Source organism: Vidua chalybeata, chromosome 22 (genome assembly GCF_026979565.1).
Source record: "Vidua chalybeata isolate OUT-0048 chromosome 22, bVidCha1 merged haplotype, whole genome shotgun sequence".
Classification (NCBI taxonomy): domain Eukaryota; kingdom Metazoa; phylum Chordata; class Aves; order Passeriformes; family Viduidae; genus Vidua; species Vidua chalybeata.
In genome coordinates this window covers 3614065-3634807 of record NC_071551.1, presented here as the reverse complement: position 1 = coordinate 3634807, position 20743 = coordinate 3614065, and the positions used below count along the sequence as shown (strand labels likewise).

The following is a 20743-nucleotide window of genomic DNA, read 5'->3' as shown; positions in this document are numbered from 1 at the left end:
TCTAAGGCAGGAGCACATTTGTGAAGTCTCTCCAGCAGGACCAGAAGCTTGGATTGAAGAGTGCTTTTGTTTTTGATTGGAAAATAAAGCACAGATTTATCCCAGACTGTTCTGCTCCACGCTTTAAAAACAATGTCTGTTACAAGGTTATGACTTTCATCAAACCCAATATGTTTCTATCAGTGATACACAGAACTAGGGAAAAAAAAACCTAAATTAGAAGTCAACACTTGGGCCAGATTAAACAAAAAAAAAAATTCAAACCAGCCAAATTCTAATTTATCATCTGGAAAAATACACATTTGCATTTCTTGCTTGCTTGCAACATTTGGATTTCTTTTTTCCTTGTGGAACAACTAGAAATACTGAAAATGCTGGGTTGGATTTTCTCTTTCATTCATTGGTCTCTCTCAAACTTAATCAACAAATTTAAATTCAGTATTAGTGAGCATCAGCTTCTTCCCTGCTTAGGCAACAGCAGGGAAGAGGAGAGTGAAAAAAATAAATGATAGCAACCATGAAATACTGATTTTTAAAGAAAAAAAAAGAGACATCCTGTTGTTTATTGATTTTTCTTGCAGTTATACGAAATAATCAAACTAATTAAGCCCCTCAAAAAGTCTGGAAGGCAAAATGTGTGTCTGGGGGGAAGGTGCACAACAGCATAAACCCCTTGTTCAGCATCACCTCTCCCTGACCTGGGGAGATCCAGGTGCTACAACCAAAGCAGGAAATTTCCAGAAGCATTAGACTTAAGAATTCCCAGCACCTGTGAACACAACACCCAGGAAATAGATACAGCTCACTGCTCTCAGGATAGAAAAAAATCATCTCTGATTTTCCTGGCTCTATTCTTTAAAACATGAGGTTTAGCTTTGCTTAGAACCCTCCGTGCTGCAAATCGTGGACGCAACGATCCCAGGACTGCTGGCTCTGGTAACATCATCCCCACCTTCTTCCTCACGTGCCCCGTGCTCACAGATGGATTCAGATCCCCACCGGCAAATCCCATTTGAATTTCCAATCAGACACAGTGACAAAGCTCCTGCAGTTTTACTGTGGAGCATTCAAGCAGCTCTAATGGTGTGTGTGCTTTAGACATTTTTAGGGAGAAAGATGGAGTGAAAATAATGAAATTAAATACTTTGCTGTAGCTCTGAGCTGGATGCTTTAAATGTCAAAGGCTTTGTCTTGTCTGAAAGTAGGAAAAAGTCTTTTCAATAAAGTCTGGAACTACCCAGCTCACACATCCTCCACCCAAAACAGAGGAAAATGAGTTTATCCTGAACTAGTCTTCAAAAGTTGCAAGGCTCAGAGCTGTCTGGTCAGAAAGTTTTACGACCACATATTCCAGTGCCAGCCTTGCTCATCCATGGCAAAGGATGAGCAGCATCTGCTGGGCTGGAGGAGCTGGGGAAAGCAGGATGTGCTGTGCTGGGAGTGCCTCTCCACCCACGGCTGGGCAGTTTTACCCCCAGCCTCTGAATATTTATGGCTCAAGGTGCAGCTGTGCTGGAGCCACCTTGTCTGCACACTCTCATCCTAAAACCCCTCAGGATTTCACCTCGTGGCTTTTATTCATGCTTCAAGGAGGAGGTGCAAAATGCAAGTTGGTTTGTATGAAACACCAGAGCAGGGTGAAACAGGTGTGGTGTAGCACTGCTGACCCTACACTGAACCTCAGGACCTGGAGCCCCCGATAATTCAATGAATTCCAGGAGGTTTGGGGGAGCTGTGAATGTGGGTTTCTCACATCTTGAGATGAATTAGTGAATTATTGCAATAGCACAGGAAAATATGGAGATGCACATCTGAAATAACAGCACCCTGATGGCAATTCCACATGGAAATAAAGAGTATTTGTTCCCAGCATAGGTTACATCTCCAAACATCCTGTACTCAGAACATTGCTGCAAAAGCAAGAGTGGAAATCTCCCTGAGGAGAAGAGCAAAACCTGATTTTACATGTCATTCAACAAACACCATCTCTGCTGCCTTCCCTGGCCCCCCAGTGCTGGTGTTCCCATAACAACAGAGGAGATGCTCCACTGACCCCGCTGCTCACGGACAGCTCGAGCAGCAAAGGGGATCCAGAGCTGCTAAAATACTTCCAGAACATTCAAGGACCAGATTCTTACCCAAAAACTCAGTCTCAGTCTTGAAATGCACCTGCAATAACACTCATCTTCATCCAATACCCATTGAAGGGGGTTTTATGTAGATAAAAACAGAAGGAGATAAAAGCCTAACAAAAGAAATGGGTCCAAAGCTGGAAAAATAAAAAAATCCAGGCTGAAAAAATATCCAAACCTAAAACCATCATATTTAGCCCTTAATTTCCCCAGAATCATGGTTGTGTTTTACATATGGCATTCAATCAAAAGCTTTTACAGCTCTCTACATCATTTTCTATTTGGAATAATAACAGTAACCCAGTGAAGCTTCAAGCATTGGACAGAGAAATATAAATCATGGCATGGAGGATGGGCAGTAGCACTGAGGTATCAGTGGTAAAACAATACAGGACATTTGTAAAATAAATACAAACAAGAAAACCTATTTATGAAGTAAATTGGAAATTCAGCAAGGAATTTGCTCAGAGAACTTGCTTTTCCTTAAAAAATTGAGATTTCTTCCAAGGGCTGATACATGTGCCTTGACATAAGGACTGTCCAAATTGGTCATATGCCCACAGGCTGTGGAATTAAATATGGATAAATTTACTTAATTATTCATCCACTGATTAACCATGACAGCCCCAGAAAATAAGACAAACACCTTTCCTCAAACACATTACTCTCCACTGTAATACAACAGCCCTGGCAACCCTCTCCTCATCACAGACCTATTTCTACTCATTAAAGGAAATTATGGCACCATGGGTGATACTTGAAAATAGAAATAGACCCCGAGGGCAGCATCTTACAGTGGGCTCCCCTCTTTCCATGTAGGAAAACAAATGGAAGGAGACATTCATCAGCCTAACAACCCCTCCAGCACTCAGGGGCTCCAGGGACTGAGGTTGGAACAAGAGGGATTTCCAGGAAATGCCAATCCTGCACTTTCACTGCAGTGTGTCACCAGGGCAGGGTCACACCGTGTTGTGGTCCTTCCCCAGGGCAATGTGGCACCTTATCACCTTATGTGGCACCTTATCACCTTATGTGGCACCTTATCACCTTATGTGGCACCTTATCACAGTGACCTCTCAGCTGCCTGCACTCTGACTGGGCTGCACACAGCCAGGGCAGGGCTGTCACGTCTGGGGGACACCACTGGACAGCTCTGAGTAAACCATTAAGCCACAAAAAAAACCATCACTGAGGTGATGCCTTGGCCTACTGAAGGTTTAGACTTGTGAAGGCAGGAAAAATGGTGACAATAAGCAGAAAATGGCAGATGGAGCTTGTTTCCTAGTAAGAAATGTCATAACTCATTCTTGGGCTGTTTGTGGAGAGAGGTGAGCCTGTGCTGGCAACAGAAAGCCCAGCAGGTCAGAGGAGCACCAGCTGATCCCACTGAGAGCTGCACAGGGATGTTTTCCAAGGGCCTGCAGGGACAGCAGGGGGAATGGCTTCAAACTGCAGAGGGCAGGGATGGATGGGATACTGGGAAGGAATCCTTCCCCACGATGGGGAGAGGCCCTGGCACAGGGTGCCCAGAGCAGCTGTGGCTGCCCCTGGATCCCTGGAAGTGTCCAAGGCCACGTTGGACAGGCTTGGAGCAGCCTGGGATGGTGGAAGGGGTGGGACAGGAAGTTCTTTAGGTCCCTTCCAACCCAAGGCAGCCTGTGAGTTGAAGGAATACCCCTCTGGGAAGCTCCTGGCTTTGGAGCTGCTCAGTGCAGCTCCTCAGTGGCCCAGACCCAGCAGACACCAAAGGCTCCTCACACACACGAGTCACACGTTCCCTGTGTCTGGAAACTGGAAAAGAGTCTCTGTACCTACCAAAACTGAGGGAAAACCTTCATTCCTCAGGCGTGCCATGTGCAAAAGGGGAATAAACAGCTAACCCTTCATCAAGAGCATTGCAATATTTATTAATGCCTTATGGTAGTTGAGCTAATTAATAATATAAGAGTTACCAAGAGCAGTTCCCTGACAGGATTTATCACCAATTATGAGAGTAATTCCTCACCAGAACTTTATTTAACAAAACCTATCCTCTGGCAAGAACTTCCATGCACAGCTTGCCCTACCCTTCATTCACAGAATTATTTTGGGGTGAATTGTTTCTGGCCTGGGTGGTTCCATGTTCTCTTGGGGTGCTGCAAGCAGCACCGAGTGGGAATTTTGTTTTCCTTGCACTTGCCCCTGGCACGAAGACTTTTGTCATTGCCTTGGTCACACTGTCCTGGCAAAAATCCTAAACATGCACCAGCCAAAATCCTGCAGTAAGCACAGTGTGGGTGCTCCAGGCTGATGTGAGATTATCTACTCTAACATGAAGCTGAATTAAATCAAATTGTGCAGCCCAGAAGAATTCTCAAGGTTGCCTGGGACAGCAAATAAAACTTTTACACGGGGCACATCTACAGAGAAACTGACTGATGAATTTGGACTGATTGCCAGAGGCATGGAAGGCCCTTGATGTGACTCTTGTAAGAGCCAGTTTCCCAAAATACCTTTTATTTCCTTAAATTGCCTTTTTTTTTTTTTTTTTTTTTTTTTTAATAGGCAGATTGCAGAGCTATTATTGAGAGAAGAATCCCTTTTCTCTTTGGATTTCACCCTTCACTTTGGGAGGCTTCGATTCATAAAACTAAGAAAATTTCTCACAACAGAAAACACCATAAAGACAAAAGCTCTGACTTTCAAGTTTTTATTTCCCTTTTTTTTCCCCCCCTGCAGGTGAGATCACCAGTACATCACCCTCACATCACCCCAACATTTCTTGGGCTCAAATTCTCTGGACAAATTTGATTTACATCTAATCTGGCCTATTTGATAAACCAAATGCTGCTGCTTGTAATAATCAAATCACATGAAATCAGCCCAAATTACCCTGAAATGAGCCCGAATCTGTGCAGATTAGCTAACCTGACCCTGCCATCATCTCATGGAATTTCATTGCAGCCCAGGATCTGCCCCAGCCAGCTTTGGGATGTCAGGAGCTGCCAACAAGGAGCTGGGTTGGGAACTGCACCGTGGAGGAGGAGGGAGGGAGAGAGGGATGGAGAGAGGCATGAAAGGAGGAAAGGAGGGAAGGATGGAGGGAGGAAAGGGGGGATGGAGGAAAGGAGGGAAGGATGGAGGGAGGAAAGGGGGGATGGAAGAAGGAAAGGAAGGGATGAAGGGAGGGATGGAAGGAGGGATGGAGGGGGGATGAAAAGGGGGATGAAAAGGGGGATGGAAAGGGGGATGAAAAGGGGGATGAAAAGGGGGATGGAGGGGTCACCTGAAGCCCAGAACAGCCTCACTCGATACCCCAAGTGAGGGAGAGGCAGCAGCAGCCCGTGCTGGCAGCGCTGCCCCAGTCAGCGTCCGGGACCCTGCGCTGGGCTTTGGCACCTCGGACACTTTCACTCCATCACCTCGGCCGGCAGCGAGCTCGGCTTTGCAGCGTGCTCTGCCTCCCTCTCCTGTCTGTTCCCAGGAATTCCATAAATCAAGCAAAGCCCGGGCGGCACCAGCCGCGCTGGGATTGGCCCGGGGTGAATTTGCGTGCCCCTTGGATGCTCAGTACGGCTGAGCTGCTGCAACAGCTCCGAGGCACCCCGGGCATCCTTGAGCTGCTGCATCCGACTGCTCAGAGAAGTGAGCAACTGCTCTCCGGTACGGGCCGAGGTCCTGTGCCAATATTCCCAAGGTGATTCCTTGCTTCTCATGGCAGAACAAAAGGAAAGGCTTACTCACGTCTGGCAATCCCAGGGCTGGAGCTGACATGAGGGCTTTTTTCAGCTGGTTGAAAGCCTGCGTAGCTTCCTTTGTCCATTGGATGTTCCTGCTTTCAGTTGCAATCAGTTCATAGAAGGGCTTAACAAACAGTCCATAGTTATAGATCCATAACCTGCACCACCCTGTCATCTCCAGGAAAGTTTGTAGTTTTTTACAGGCTGAGGTTTTGGGCTCTGGCATATTGCCTCCCAGGCTTTGGCCCTGGGTACATTGTCCAGCACTGACTCTGTAACCCAGATCAGTTACTTGCTGTTTTACTACTTGGGCCTTTTTCTTTGCTACCCGGTACCCTTGGAGCCCCAGAACTTCAGGAGGTTTACTGTCCAGGCCACACATGCTGGGTATTTGCCAGTTTGAGTGCCCAAGCCCTGCAGATGGAGAGCAGGGCCCCGGGAGCTCCAGCCCCTGAGCTGAGGATGCCAAACCCACACTTGCCATGGCCCAGCAAAAGCAAAGAGAAACAGCCCAGGCAAAACACCCCGAATCCCCCTGCAGGTCACGGGTGTCAGAGCCCACAGCCTCTACCCAGCATTCTCAAGGAAATGATCACAGCCCCCCTCTCTCATGAATCCTTTCAGATTTGTTATAAAATACCAAGGGAAAGGAGGGGGGGAAGGCATCTAAGACACGATTCCCTAATTCAATCAAGATGAATGAAAGCAGCAAACCTCAAGTGGAACATCACCCAGCTCAGTGAGGGTTAAGCATAAGAAAGACCCTTACTCCAAAAAAAAACCAGGGAAATCTCAATTCTCCTGGGGTGCAGGCAAACAGCACTGGGCATTCCCAGGTAAATGGGGCCAGCTGGGACAGAAAAGCTGAAAGGGAGGAGAAAAAAAATACAAAAAAGCATCTAAATACTCTGTTCTACTCCCAAGGCAAAGCAGCAGCCCTAGTCTGCTTTTGGGTTTTATGTGGATAAGCCTAAATGTGTGATTCATGCTTGGCAATAGTCGTAGCTGGAATACAGTAAAATGCTAAGATCAAGAGGATAATTAGCATTAGATGTAATTAGATCCACACAGTTGGATTCTGGAGAAGCTAATTTGTATTTTAAACTTTCTTGTGTGCCTCTTGCCATCAAAGCTGGAGATCACTGTGACTTTGGCTTTTCCCCCCACATGGAGAATATTAAATGGTAGGAAGACCCTCACAAAACACTGGCATGAATTCCATCCATCTCTGATTCTAATGAATATCAAATTTTAACTAAAATGCTGAACTTCACGGGGGAAAAAAAATTCTCACTTCTGAAATGCCTTCTCGGGGATTCCTACATGTGTATAACAAATCTTCACAGGAGTTAATCCCATTTAAACAACTGTGAATGTTAAATTACCCTTCTAGTTCATCTGCAGTTTGCCTTGAAGATAAAAGCTTTGTTTTTATCTGCAAAAGCAGCATTTTGCTGTTTACAGGAAACCTTATCAATTTGCATAGCTTGCACTTATCATTTGATGAGTTTGCTGCACTTTACACATTATTTACTAAAACTGTGAATTTTGAGTAGAGGGAAACAAGAAAATCTCATCTTTCCATTAAGAAATGGAATTGAGAAACAGAGGATATTCAGAACGCAAATGCTAGCACAATAAATCTTTTTCCTACTTTTGTTTTTTAAAACAACCAATTCAGCTGGGGCTGCCATCCCCAGCCTGACAAATCCATAGGAATTTATGATGATGGATCATTATTTTTCAAGTCAGTGTGTTATTGGCATCTTCAGCAAGCAGCAAAGTGATAGATAAACTGGTGGAAAACAAACTGCTCTCAGGTCTGCAACAGGCCACTGGAAACATGCTCCCCAAGCTGAAGAAAAAATAATTTTAAAAGGGAAAGAAAAATTAAAAAAAAAATAAAAGGGCAAAAAAGGGTGTGGAAAGGGAAAAAAAATATTTCTTGGAGAATAGTTGTGCTCTCTCTCAGAATACATTTCGAGAAACACCTTTTTAAAATATATATATATTGCCACAAACTTTTTACTTGAAACCAGGTGCTTAATGGGAAGTCAGGATCCAGGCAGGAGCAGTTTTCCCACAGCACAGCAGGAGACACCAGGCAGCAGCCACCGGGGGTCAGCACCACAGCACAAAGAATTTCTGTTAGGAACACCAGCTTGTCTAGAAAACCACAATTATTCAGTCTGTGGGGACTGGCCACAGCCATGCACAGATTGCTGCAGAGCTGTCCAAGAGAGGGGCTGGAATCTCTGGTGAGAGCTTTAGCAGCCGTGGATAGAGCTGGTTTTTGAGAGTCCTTTATCATTATCTGCCCATGGGTGAAAAACAGAGGAAGAAGCTCCAACCTTTCAAAGTCTTAAAAGTTACGCCTTGATTTAACCTGTTTGACCCATAACTGGAGTCTTCTCAGGCTTTTCAGAAGCTGGGAAACATGGATAAATACAGTGAATTTCTGTACTCAGAGCTGCGTGCTGCCATGGCCAGGTCACTCTTAATATTTCCAGTACATCTAAGGGACGTGAGGTACCTTTGCAGCACCCTGCCCCTGCCCCACCGGGCTCCCCGTCCAGGCAGGAAACATCAAACTCTTATTTAAAGCCTGCAAAAATGACTGCACTCTGCCAGCTGAGCACCCAGTGCTGCTGGTCATGGAATCACAGAATCCCAGAGCAGTTTGTGTCAGAAGGGACCTCAAAGCTCTTCCACGGGCAGGGACACCTTCCCCTATCCCAGGCTGCTCCAAGCCCTGTCCAGCCTGGCCTTGGGCACTTCCAGGGATCCAGGGGAATCCCTCACAGCTGCTCTGGCCTCAGCAGCCTCCCAGGGAGGAATTCCTGCAGTTTTTCCATCCCTGCCCTCCCTCTGGAGCTGGAAGCCACCCCCCTGTCCTGGCACAAAGCCCTCTCCAGCCCGCCCTGGCACCACCACGCAGCAAACCCTCAGGGCTGCTCCTGCAGAGCTGGGGATGAGCTGCTGAGCTCTGCAGCCCCTGTTTTTATCCTGGCAGCAGTTTTTAGCCTTGTTCTGGCATTGCACACCCAAGCTCATCATTGCACCTCTGTAAGAGAACCTGGGCTCCTCAAACAAGGGACAGGGACTGTAGGATTATAAAAAGGTAAAAGGCTTTAAAAAGTGCAAAAAGGCCCCAGAAAGTGGACATAAAGCTCAGAAAGGCTGGGAAATTTCAAAACCTTCTCATGGGAAGCTAGGAAGTTAAGAAGCAAGTGAATACATTTATATTTATCATAAGGAACAAGAAAGAACAAGAACTTATTGGTAGCTCAAGATGTGAACAGGGACTGCTTCTATCCAGGCTGAGAGATGCTGCAGGGAGAATGAAGCTTCATTTTGCTCAGACTCAAAGCATCAGATGCCTTTTGTTTTGGCAAACCTTAACGGGCACACTCTGGATTCCCTGGGATTTAACTTTTATTTATTTTTTAACCCTTTAGTGAGGGCAGCACTTCCAGCCCCTTCCTGAGTGCCAGCGGGCACCAAGGACACAGAATAGAACAAACCACAGGTGCATTGCTCAAGTCATTGGGCAAGCTGGAACACAAGGAATAGTGGAAATGGAAATAAATTGAATTCCCTGGGACTTGCTCTGCCCACAGGAGGCAGGACAGCCTCCTGCCACAGCTGCAGGGCAGGGACCAGGGGGTGACTCGTGACTCTGGCTGCTGTGCTGGGAGCCCTGACAAAGGTGCTGCTTGGATGGAGCCTTACAGGAAAATACTGCAAAAATGCAATATTCCTAACCTGCAACCCATCTGCCACAACCCTCGGGACACTGCAGGGTCCTTCTCTTCTGCAGAATAAAACCCATCAATTTCTCTCTCCCAGCTTGTTTTCTCTTTACCAGAGCTTTGATGATGCTACATTTCCATTTTAAAACGAATGGAATCAAACATATTTCCTATTCAAGCATAGTTTTCCCATGTTTAAATTTCATATAATGTATTTCATTCCAAGCCAAGATAACATATGGATATTTTGAGGGTATCATATTCCAGCTCTTTAGGAATGTTGAATTTTGGAAGGGCTCACATGAATGAAAGCAGCAAACCTCAAGTGGAACATCACCCAGCGCAGTGAGGGTTAAGCATAAGAAAGGCCCTTACTCCAAAAAAAAACCAGGGAAATCTCAATTCTCCTGGGGTGCAGGCAAACAGCACTGGGCATTCCCAGGTAAATGGGGCCAGCTGGGACAGAAATATAATATTTTATATAATAATATAATAATGCATCATTACATCCATTGCATTAGCCAGGAGGATAAAGCACAAAGGCAGGAGCCTCAACCTTGTTCAGCTGATTTGCCAGTTAAACTCATGATGGCCTAGATGTGTTCTAGTAAAATACATTCATTATCTCAGATCAAAATTTAGGAAAAAAATAACCATTTACACGATTCTCAAAAATCCCCACCTACCATAAAATAGGATAAAGCCAGAGCAAAAATAAATGCTTTGCTTCATGTCTTTCACCCCCTTTACCATTCTCATAATGCATGGCCATTAAAATTGCCTCCAAGACCTCCAAAAAAGAATAATAACTAATTCCTGTTTGTAGCTGCAAGTGTAATCATACACATGTTTTCAGTTCATTATTTTGGTGTCATGAAAACATGAGGGTTGCAATTGCAATGAATTATTACATCCATATACTTTGCTACAAGCATTAACTGACAAAACCAAATTAGTCCATCAGGAGGGCAGATGAACACTGCCCATAATTGAATCAGGAGTAAATCAGCTCACAAGTGCCTTGTGTACAGATGATGTAATAATGGAGTCTGACTATTGAGATGACAGAGAACAATTTATATTTAATTCACACAAAAAATATTGTTCAATATTTTCTCTGTTTTCTGTTGTTGGTTTGTTTTATTTCTCAGATACTTGGTATCTGATTCTTGGTAGCACACAGCAGTCAGAACATTTGGGAAAAGCTTTTCCTTGTTGTTTTGAGAATAACCCCCTCCTGCTGTGCATTCTATAAATAGCTGTAGGTACATATCCGTAATTCCACACTTAACAGTGCACCCACGGTCCCCCTCAGAGGCTGCTCTGTGCTGGGCTGGTTTTAAACACATTAATCACACCTGCATGGGCCAGGGGACTCCCCCAGGGCGAGGGGGCAGAGGAGCTGCCTGGCGTGGAGAGGGGCACAGCACGGGGCACCTCAGCTCCCAAATGCTGCTGCAGGTTTGATCTGACCCCACAGGTCCAGGCTGCTGCTCTGGGGAATAAAGCACCAGATCCACCAAGGAAATGGGGTTCAGCTCCAGTCCAAGGCCATCTTTTACCATCTCTTTAATACCCACTTTCCCACATCCTCATTCTTTGGAAATGCTGTTTTTTTCTCCCCTCTTCCAAGCAGGCACAATCCATCACCCTCAGGACACCAGCTACTGTCTGGCCATCAGGAAAACCTCTCTGCTGTAAGAGATCCCTGTCCTGTGGTCTCAGCCAGGCTCTGCAGCTCCCAGGAGCTTTTCCAGCCTGAAATGAACCAAAGCAAGAAATCCTCACAGAGACAACAAAACTTCCAAGCTGTTACACCCCACTTTGCTCACTGAAACGTGGCCTCCATGGTTCTCTCAGGCACTTCCTATAGAGATATACATTTATATATTTCTAGAGTATCAGCAAGTCCTTGTCTGTGATGCCTCTGTCCTTCAGGGCCCAGTGAAGCTCTCCAAGCAAACAATAACAGCACAATGTTTGTGTGATTAAAAGGAGAGCGTTGTAGAGCAATAAAAGCTACAGACAGCAAGTGGACTCCATCCACTCTTTTCCTCCTGGGAGCACAGTCCTACCTAATAAAGTGAAAAGAGGGAGATAAATGTCACTTCTTTTTATCCCTAAAACAGCTCATCCCACTGGGTGGAAAGGAAAAATATTCATGATCTTCCCATTTAATTTCTGCAGCCCCTAAATCTATTCAGCTCAGGCAGGAGCACCTCACCTGTCTAGGAGAATTTTTACTCATTGTTTTTCTGGGAAGAGGTAAATGATGTTTCCTCCAAGAGCTGGAGCTGGCCCTGGAGACAATCAGATTATCCTGTTCTCCTCTAAAACACAAAACTCCAGGGGCTTCTCAAGCAGTTGGTTTGTGATACATTTCTTGTCATGTCAGAAAAATGGGCTTGGTTTTGACAAAAATGACACCTTTTTCTGCACCAGCACACACAAGGTGATTCAGTCTGGCAATAACGTGCACAGAAAGTTGGCAGGGATTTTATTCTACACATTCTCAGGCACCACACTGGTGGGCACAGATTTATGTGGTTGCTTTCGAGCTGCTGAAGTCTGACAACACCAGCACATAAACCCAGACCACAGCTCCACTCAGGGAACAGATTCAGTAAAAGGAAAATTCCCAACCACAAAATGTGACAAAACAAAGTAACTGTCAATTTTGTAATGCTGCAGTCGTGATTTTCTCTTCCAGGTGTCTGCAGCACGGGCCAGCAACACAACAGCCTTGGGTGCCTGCACTGCAGTGACAGGACAAGAGGGTTCAACCTGAAAAGGGGATATTTAGGTTAAATATATGGAGGAAATTCTTTCCTGTAAAGTGTGGTGAGACCCTGGCACAGGGTGCCCAGAGCAGCTGTGGCTGCCCCATCCCTGGGAGTCTCCAAGGCCAGGCTGGACAGGATTGTAAAATGCAGGCAAACCCAATGGGAGGAAATGCTGATGTCTGACTCCAGTTCAGAAGGCTGAATGATTCCTTTATTATAACTATGCTATAATCCATTAATAAACTATTTAAAGGAAGATACTAAAACTACAAACCTACTTTTCTCACTACCATATCTAACTAACCCACAACTCGTGACCCTCTCTGAGAGCCCAGCCACAGGTGGATTGGATTTGCCACCAGACTCAAACAATCTTTACTAGAATCCAACCAAGCAATCACCCCAGGTAAACAATTCTCCAAGCACATTCCACATGAGAAAAACAAGGAGCAGAAATAGAAATTGTTTTCTCTTTCTTTCTCTCTGTGCACCTCTATGAAAAATCCTGAGGGAGAGAGAGAAATGTGCTGCCACAGGACAGGGCTTGGAGCCACCTGGGGTAGTGGGAGGTCTCCCTGCCCAGGGAGGGGTGGGAAGAGATGGGATTTAAGGTCCCTCCAACCCAAACCATTCCATGATTCTATGGCCAATTGTCACGAGTCAGTGATGCCTCACCTTAGCAGGTCAGTGGTTCCCCAGCCAGGAGGGCCAGACTCTTTGGGATCACCAAATTAATCTCACTTCACCCACCTGACACCTGCTCCAGTTTCTTATTTTCCCAAAACTAGTTAATCTAACCTGAGGCACAGTAATTAAACCAGGCTGCTGAAAACATCTCTGGCATCCACACACCCCCTCATCTCCTGGGAGAGCAAATGAAACAGCTTGTTACCATGAAAGATTTATTACTGACTAATGCACGTAGGAAACCTGATGCTCCAAGTGCCAGGAAACACATTCCCAGCCCTGATTCCATGTGGCCCCAAACCAACTGATCCAAGCAAGTTTTATGCTGACTGTTTGCTGTTGTTGTCCACAGGAGGCAAGGAGAGCTGTCACTGAGGGTTTGCTCAGATGCTCTGGGAGCTGGAGCCTGAGCTCACAAAGTGTTGTCATTCAGGAAACCCAGGAGCAGAAATGAATCCATCCCTGGAAGTGTCCAAGGCCAGGTAGGATGGGGCTTGGAGCTACCTGGGATAGGGGAAGGTGGAGAACAAGATGGGTTTGAAGTCCCTTGTCGCCATTGAGGCAGGACAGGAACAGAGAGGCTCCAATTCAGAAGTTGAGAAGAACTGAACTCAACAGATTTATTTCAAATACATTGTTCTTTTTATAGAGAACATCGTGCAGACCCATTTCATTGGTCTTAAAGTAAAAACATCTCACACCATTGGTGCTCCATGAATAATGCATGGTGGCAGAACATATCTATCAACAATGTGAACAACAAGAGAGAGAATTATTTACATTCATTTGAAACTCTTTCCCAGGCCCAGCCTGCTAGAAACCTCTCTCCTTTTCTCTCTGACTGAACTGAGAATATCCATAGTCCCTTCCAGCCCAAACCAGTCTGGGGCTCTGTGCCACGTCCCTCGGTGCCTGACAGGCACTGCTAAACTCAGCTTCTGGGAAGGAGGTGAAACTGCATCACCTCTGCTCTGCCTCAGCTCCAGGTAAATGGTTTGAAACCAGATCCTGTTTGGTTGCTGTTTAATTAAATAACGGCAAAATGCACAAGGGACTAAAGGGCACAAAATAAGGGAGCACAGATGGTAAATGTTCATCTAAGCCTCAGTTTAGAAGGTCAGAGATTTCCTTCTACATCTTATCAGGGACTGAAATTTTCCCATTAATCACTTTTTTTCAGATCTAACACCCATGAGATTTGAACTTCTTCAAGGAGCCCAGCTCCTGAGCAAACCTTCACCCAAGTCAGGGGGTACAGAGCAGGTCTTTTTAAAATACTATTTTGTTTGTTTAAAACCATATTCAAGCACCAGATGAAGGAATTCAATGTTGATATTCCATACTCTGTTTGCAAAACAAAATCTTTGCAAAAGATGCCAGACCAGATGAGATCCCAGGGATTTCATGCTGCATGACAAATATTTTGCTTAGGTAATGCCACATCAATCTCACCTCACATTCCCCTTGAGAAGAACTGGATCAAGAGCTAGAAACTACAGATCTAGAGGGGGGAAAGTCAAAAGCTTTGAGCCACATGACATTAATTTCCATAGAAGAACTCCTAAGAATTTTTATCCTTAATTTTCTGCTGGGAGGGGGTAGCCAAAGCAAACTCACATCCATTTGGGGAGCAGCCACCAGAGTGGAATACAGAATGCATGTAATGGATGATATCTATGTAATGGAAATATAATATGGAAGAGATTCACTGCAAAATCCTAAGGACTGGATGATTTTCAAATTACTTTCTTGTTCATTCTGGTCACATTTTGAATCAAGTTCCTTATTTCATAACCAAAGGAAAATTAACTGGCAAGATATAAAGAAAAAATATTGGAAGCCTAACAAATGTACAGCATCTGAAAGCCAAGGAATTGATGGAAAATGAAAATTAATCTAATGGAGCAGTGAGTCAGAGAATAATGCATGGCTGTAAATCCAGAAAACTGCAATACACCAAACAAATTGCTTGGAATTTGCCCATGTATAAAATAAATGGTTTCTCTACTAAGCTCAATTCTTCCAGAGAACACTCAGCTCTCCTGGAGATCAGGTCTCACTCCATATATTCAATATTTCATGGGAGATCAGATGGGAAATACTCTTCAAATTCTTAGTAACCCTCATTTTGAAAGTTTGGTAGTGACAATCATAAATCCTCCAGACTTTTAAAAATTTTCTTTCTAAAATGAACAACTGGAATCTTTCATTTGGCTAGTAGCAAAATTTATAGCACGAACCTATGCCAGATTTGAATTTGTGCTTCAAGCAGGAAAGACCCTCCAGCACTGCCTGGCAGGCAGGAATTTCTTCTGACATCAGAAGATTTAGGATGGGGCCATGAAGCCAGCCTCTTTCCCTCTTTCCCAGTTACTCCTTTTGGAAATCACCAGCCTTGTAGCTAGGCTGGAAAAGGCAAAACATCACTCACCCTGCATGGCTTGCCAAGGAAAACAGAAATCTTATTCCCTGAGCAATCCCAGGCAGGAATTACAGCCCCCCTTTGGGAATTACATTCCCTCTAAAGGTGACCATGTCCCCAGTGGCACTGACAGATCTTTCAGGCATCAGCCAAATTTAATTCCTGCAACAGCAAGGATTTGCTGCCTTGGGAAATGTGAATAGAATAGAATTATAGAATAGAATATAACAGCTGTTACAGAATGGATATAGAGGAATAGAATTATAACATCTGTATTGTCTCACCCTTCACACGAGCCTGAAATTTGAATAAAAGTTTTTAAAATGCCTCTCAGTTGCCCCATCTCTGGGTCAAAAAAAAAAAAACTTAATCTGACAGGTAAACTGGAGTTTTGTCAGGGAACTCCCAAAGCAGGGAGCTCAGCCAACTGCAGCCTTCCCATCCCCACTGTTCCCTGCACTCAGGGCAAATAAACACCCAGGTGATCAGGAACACACCCCAGCAAGCAAATTATGGAGCTGCAGTAAATTGGTGAGGAAAGGGGCAACAGAATAAAAATGGGAAAGTAGAAAAAGAACTTTCCAAAGAGCATCCATGTGCTGTGCTAGGAAATGCTGCTCCAGAGGTCAAAGGCAGAGCGAGGACCTGTGCAGAGGGCAAGCCAGCTCTGGAGCAGGGCTGCCAGCACACTCACAGATGCATACTGTGGCTACAGAAATCTCCATAAGCTGTGCAGGAATAATCAGCCAATTGTGCAGCATCAGCTGCTCCAAACCCCCAACTTTACAAGTCTTTTATCAGTGGGGATGAGGTGCAGCTGGCAAGGGGAAAGTTGACTTCCAAGCATTCAGTATTTGGTTTTCAGAGCCAGGTAGGGCAGCACCGGGAGAAGGGGATGTGTTTGCAGGGGAGCATCACACACCCCCCCTGGTTTCTCCATCTAGAGCAGATAATGCTACACACAACCTGAAACACATTTTGCAAGCAGAGCCCAGCTCTTCTCACATGTGCTTTGGAGGAGAAGTGTCCTTGCACCACAGGCAGAAGCTATAAAAACCACAGGATGGGTGCAGGTGGTACATCAGAGAGTGCTGTCAAGCCTGTGATCTGTCTCGAGCTTGGCAAGTCTCCAGGCACAAAATCTGACATTTAATTAAGGCCAGCACCTTTAGCATTCAAGCACATCCCAGTGTTATTAAGGAGCCTGAATGCCACCAATGACAATGATGTGGTACTGGGTATCCACAAATCTTTCTTGTGAGATTTGGACTGTTTCAGTCAGAACTTGGCTCCTCACAGCTCCTCAGAGATTGCTGATGAGGGGAATCACAGGGGCAAGATCAGGTTTTGTGGTTTGTAAAGGCATTTGCACAGCCCTGCTCGACATTGAGATTTTTTGTGGCCCTATCCCAAATGTCAGCTCAGTGACACAGCACACAGGTCAGGACCCAGAGCTTGTCCCAAACCTGTGTCTGCTCCCACTGCCTCAGGGACACTTCCTGCCCACACTGCAAGGCCCATGAACACAGACACATCCACAGACACTGCAGCTGCAGTTCTGCTTTCAGGAGTGCTGAGTGTGTATGGTCATTGCCAGAAGGATGGAGAACTCATAGCAACACACATGATCTACTGAGATCCCTTTGGATGCCACTGACATCCATGGCAGCCGTCCTTACATTGCATCTCACCTCCTCCCTGAGAAAACATCTAGAAAATCCTACCAGGATGATCCACCAGAGTGAAAAAAAAAATCTGACTGACTGACTAAGGTGGGATTTGAAAACCCAGAAGTCCCAGGTTTCCTTTTGGGGCATTTCCCTCTAAGAAAGGGAAAGGAAAACAAGCCAAACTGAAATTACCACCTGTGTTTTCCCACCTCATTGGTCTTGCTAATTTGGGCAACAAACTGCTCACCCAGAATCAGAGCTTTCTCCTACATCTCTTCTTTGGGTAAGACCTGACACCATGGATCCGCAGCCTTTGGACTGATCCCAGGACATGTAATAGGAAAGTTTAATACCAAACCCTCTTGAAGATCTGCCTGACATTTTCCTGGAGGCAGCAGCGTGATCCCAAACTTGATTAACTGAGTAGCAGCCAGCTAATTAGTCACCTAATGAGTCATCCTGCCAGCTCTACCTGTAAAAGTTTGAGAGGCAGAGCAGAAGTCCCACAGAGACCTGCAGGAAACTCCAATACATAGTATTTTTAATGTCACCACCTAAGGAGAAACATGCACTCCAAACATTATTAGTTACAGAACTGGCTACTAAAAGAGAGAGAAAAGGAAAAAGGATAGGATACTTTGCAGGACAAATTTGCCATGATACCTGTACCAGCACAAACAGTAATAAGAAAGTCCCAGTAGATCTGAGAGAAACAAGCACTAAAAATTCAGAGCAAATGTTGTTATGACATCACTGCAGAAACCCAGGTTTATCCATGGCTCCAAGTAAACAAACACATCCTTCCTCAGAGCTACCTGTCAGCAGGGATAAGAAAATAGGAGTAAATCTTGAAAAATCCCTTGTCCAGTCTCTTAGACTTGGGGAACTGGGCAAACATGGAAAATTTGGGATTAGTCATGTCACACACCACCTACTTAACAGCCAAAGGCACAGATAAGAAATAACCAGGCCCATCTGTAGACAAAACACCTGGGAAAAGGAACAGAGCTTCTAGGTGCTACAGTAACACAAACAGCCAGGGAAAGGCATGGAAAAAAAACCACTTTGTCCTTCACAGAGCTGAATACCAAAGCAGATATTCACATGCTGCAGCAATTGCCCTCCAAAGCAGCAAATCAGCCTCCACTTAGAATGTCATTGTTTTGAAATGCAAAAATCACCACACATGTTTTGCTCACACCCAAACAGCGTGTGAGCACCAGGGGAAGAGCAGCTTGTTCCAGTCCATGTTAACCCAAACCCACAGGGCCCACCCCTTGCTCCTCTCTGTAAATAATTGGGCACAAAGCTTTTGAGTGGTTTCAGGGGTAGTTGAGGCCAGTGTGCAAATGCAAAAGGGATCACCCCTTTGGAAAACACCAGATTTTATGGAAGCACTTGGGAAACAGAACAGGAAAAGGGACAGCAAGGACATTACAAACCAGGGCGTGGGATGTAGGGTGACGAGGTGGTGCCTGTGCACGTTCCCCTCTTACCTGCTTCCATGAGCTGGCACTGCTGCCCAAAAACTTGGGAGAAGGTGACGGGCCCTGCAGCAGGGCTGGAGGTGGCCGGAGGGGAGTCCATGGCTTCCCTGCAGTGCTGGGTGTTAGTCATGGAGCAGAGCCCGGAGCTCCCAGACCTCCTGTCCCCCACAGAGCCTCAGCGGGCAGGAGGAGACACCCAGGGAGGAATGGTGGTGCCTCTTCCCGAGATGCCAGACTGCTCCTTTCAAGGGACAGGATCAGCACACGTTTTCAGCCGAGCGTCATCAGGATTTTCATTGAGAAAACCAAACGTCTGTGCCTCTCCCGGGAGGTTCTCGTGCGTCCTGGGCAGGTCCGGCGGCTTCAGGCACAAATCAGCACCGGGCACGGAGGATTGGCCCCTTCTGGGGTGTCTGCCATGGCCAGAGCAAAGTCCTGAGGCTCTTTTCTTCTCCCGAGGTGTCCAAGCCCAGCGGCTACCTTGTCCGTGAGCTCGGGCACATCTCCCCCGGGAGCACGGGAATTCTCCCAGGGCGGGATGCGGAGCCTCCGTCCTGTCCTTCCAGTCCGCCCGCTGCCAGGGCACCGGGGATGCCGGAGCACCGGGGATGCCGGAGCACCGGGAGGATCCTCCCGCAGGGCTCGGAGCCCGAGCCGCCCCTCAGGAGGTCAGAGGAGGCTTCCAGCGGATGCAGCCGCGGGTGGCACCGGGCGGGCCGGGCTCGGCTCCGGGGGCTCTCGGCATCACCCCCGCCGCTGTCCCTTCCCTACAGCCCGCTCGCCCCTTCCCCCAGCCACACCGGCGAGGGGGAGGAGACTGGAGCCACGTTAAATAACATCCTCTGCCCTGCTGCAGTGGCTGCCCGGCCCTCCTCCCTCTGCCCGGATGCAGCGGCTGCTCCCGGAGCGCTCTGGAGGCACTTGGCAGTGTTAACTCAGGCAGGGAACGAGGAGCCGCCTGCCTGAACCCCCTCCCGGCTGCCTGAACCCCCTCCCGGCTGCCTGAACCCCCTCCTGCCCGCCGGGATGCTCCAGGGACGGGAGGAAAGCTCCCAAAGCTGCCCGCGGTGCCCATGGCTCTGCATCCCGCAGGGATGCCTGGCTGGAATTCCTTCAGTGTAAGCACCAGCCAGGGCTGTTTCCAGGGAAAAGGGGCCGAGAGTTAACTCCCAGCAAAGTCTGACAGCCGTTGATTCATCTTTATTTGAAAAGCTCCCTCTGCCAATGCAAAGGATGCTGCTGACTCCGGGAGCTCTGCATGAATTTGTCGCCCGTGAGTCATCAGAGCTTTTTTGGGGAAGTCTGCTGGGAAGAAACGCTAGCGCGTGCTTAGGAAAACACACGGTGAGCCAGGTGGAAATTAGAAACTGTCAGCCTGCAGCAGCAGCAAGCCCAGAGAATGAGAGGTGCCTGCAGGCACAAGCAGACCCGGGGGAGACAGGGTTGGCCGCAGCCCCTTCCTGCAGCCCAGGGAGGCAGAGAGGGCCGAGAACAGCTGGAGAATTCCGAGCAGCGGGAATTGGAGCCACGTCTCGCGGTCTGCGCTGCAGCAGCAGCCCGGCTCCCGGGGCAGCCTCGCTGCGCTGGGTGAGCACCGAACCGGAGCTGTCCACAGAACGCAGCCGGGTCGGTTTGTTGTATTTACCCCTCAGGTATTACATCAATTTAAGGAACAAATATTTTACAGCGAGGGTGGAGAAGCCCTGGCACAGGCTGCCCAGAGAAGCTGTGGTGCCCCATCCCTGTAAACATTCAAGGTCAGGCTGGATGGGGCTCTGAGCAATCTAATGAGGTTGGAGATGTCCCTGCTCATGGCAGGAGGTTGGACTAGATGCCCTTTAAAGCATCCTTTAACTGGTCTAGGATTCTATGATTTATATGATTTTAGGCTCAGATTATCCTTGTCAGAATCTAAACAAACAGACCAGAAATAAATAAACTTTGCATGTTTATTTCACTAAAAACACAGGAACAATTTCTGCCCTCACACAAATAAGAGATTCAATCTGACCTTCCTGTCTACCACATGGGGGAAAGCAAAAATTGGGCCATTTGGTCCATAAGTCTTCAACATTCAGGTATTATTTATTC

At 46.6% G+C, this 20743-nt stretch overlaps 1 protein-coding gene across 1 annotated transcript in view; it reads right to left on the bottom strand.

The window, feature by feature from the left end:
• The window catches only part of KAZN (kazrin, periplakin interacting protein), a 205260-nt gene extending 185881 nt beyond the window's left edge, over nt 1-19379 (bottom strand). Inside the window, exon 1 of the mRNA XM_053962952.1 lies at nt 18662-19379. Coding sequence (XP_053818927.1) covers nt 18662-18782 — 121 coding nt within the window. The 5' untranslated portion in view covers nt 18783-19379. The remainder of the gene's footprint in view (nt 1-18661) is intronic.
• Between the last annotated feature and the right edge of the window lie 1364 nt (nt 19380-20743).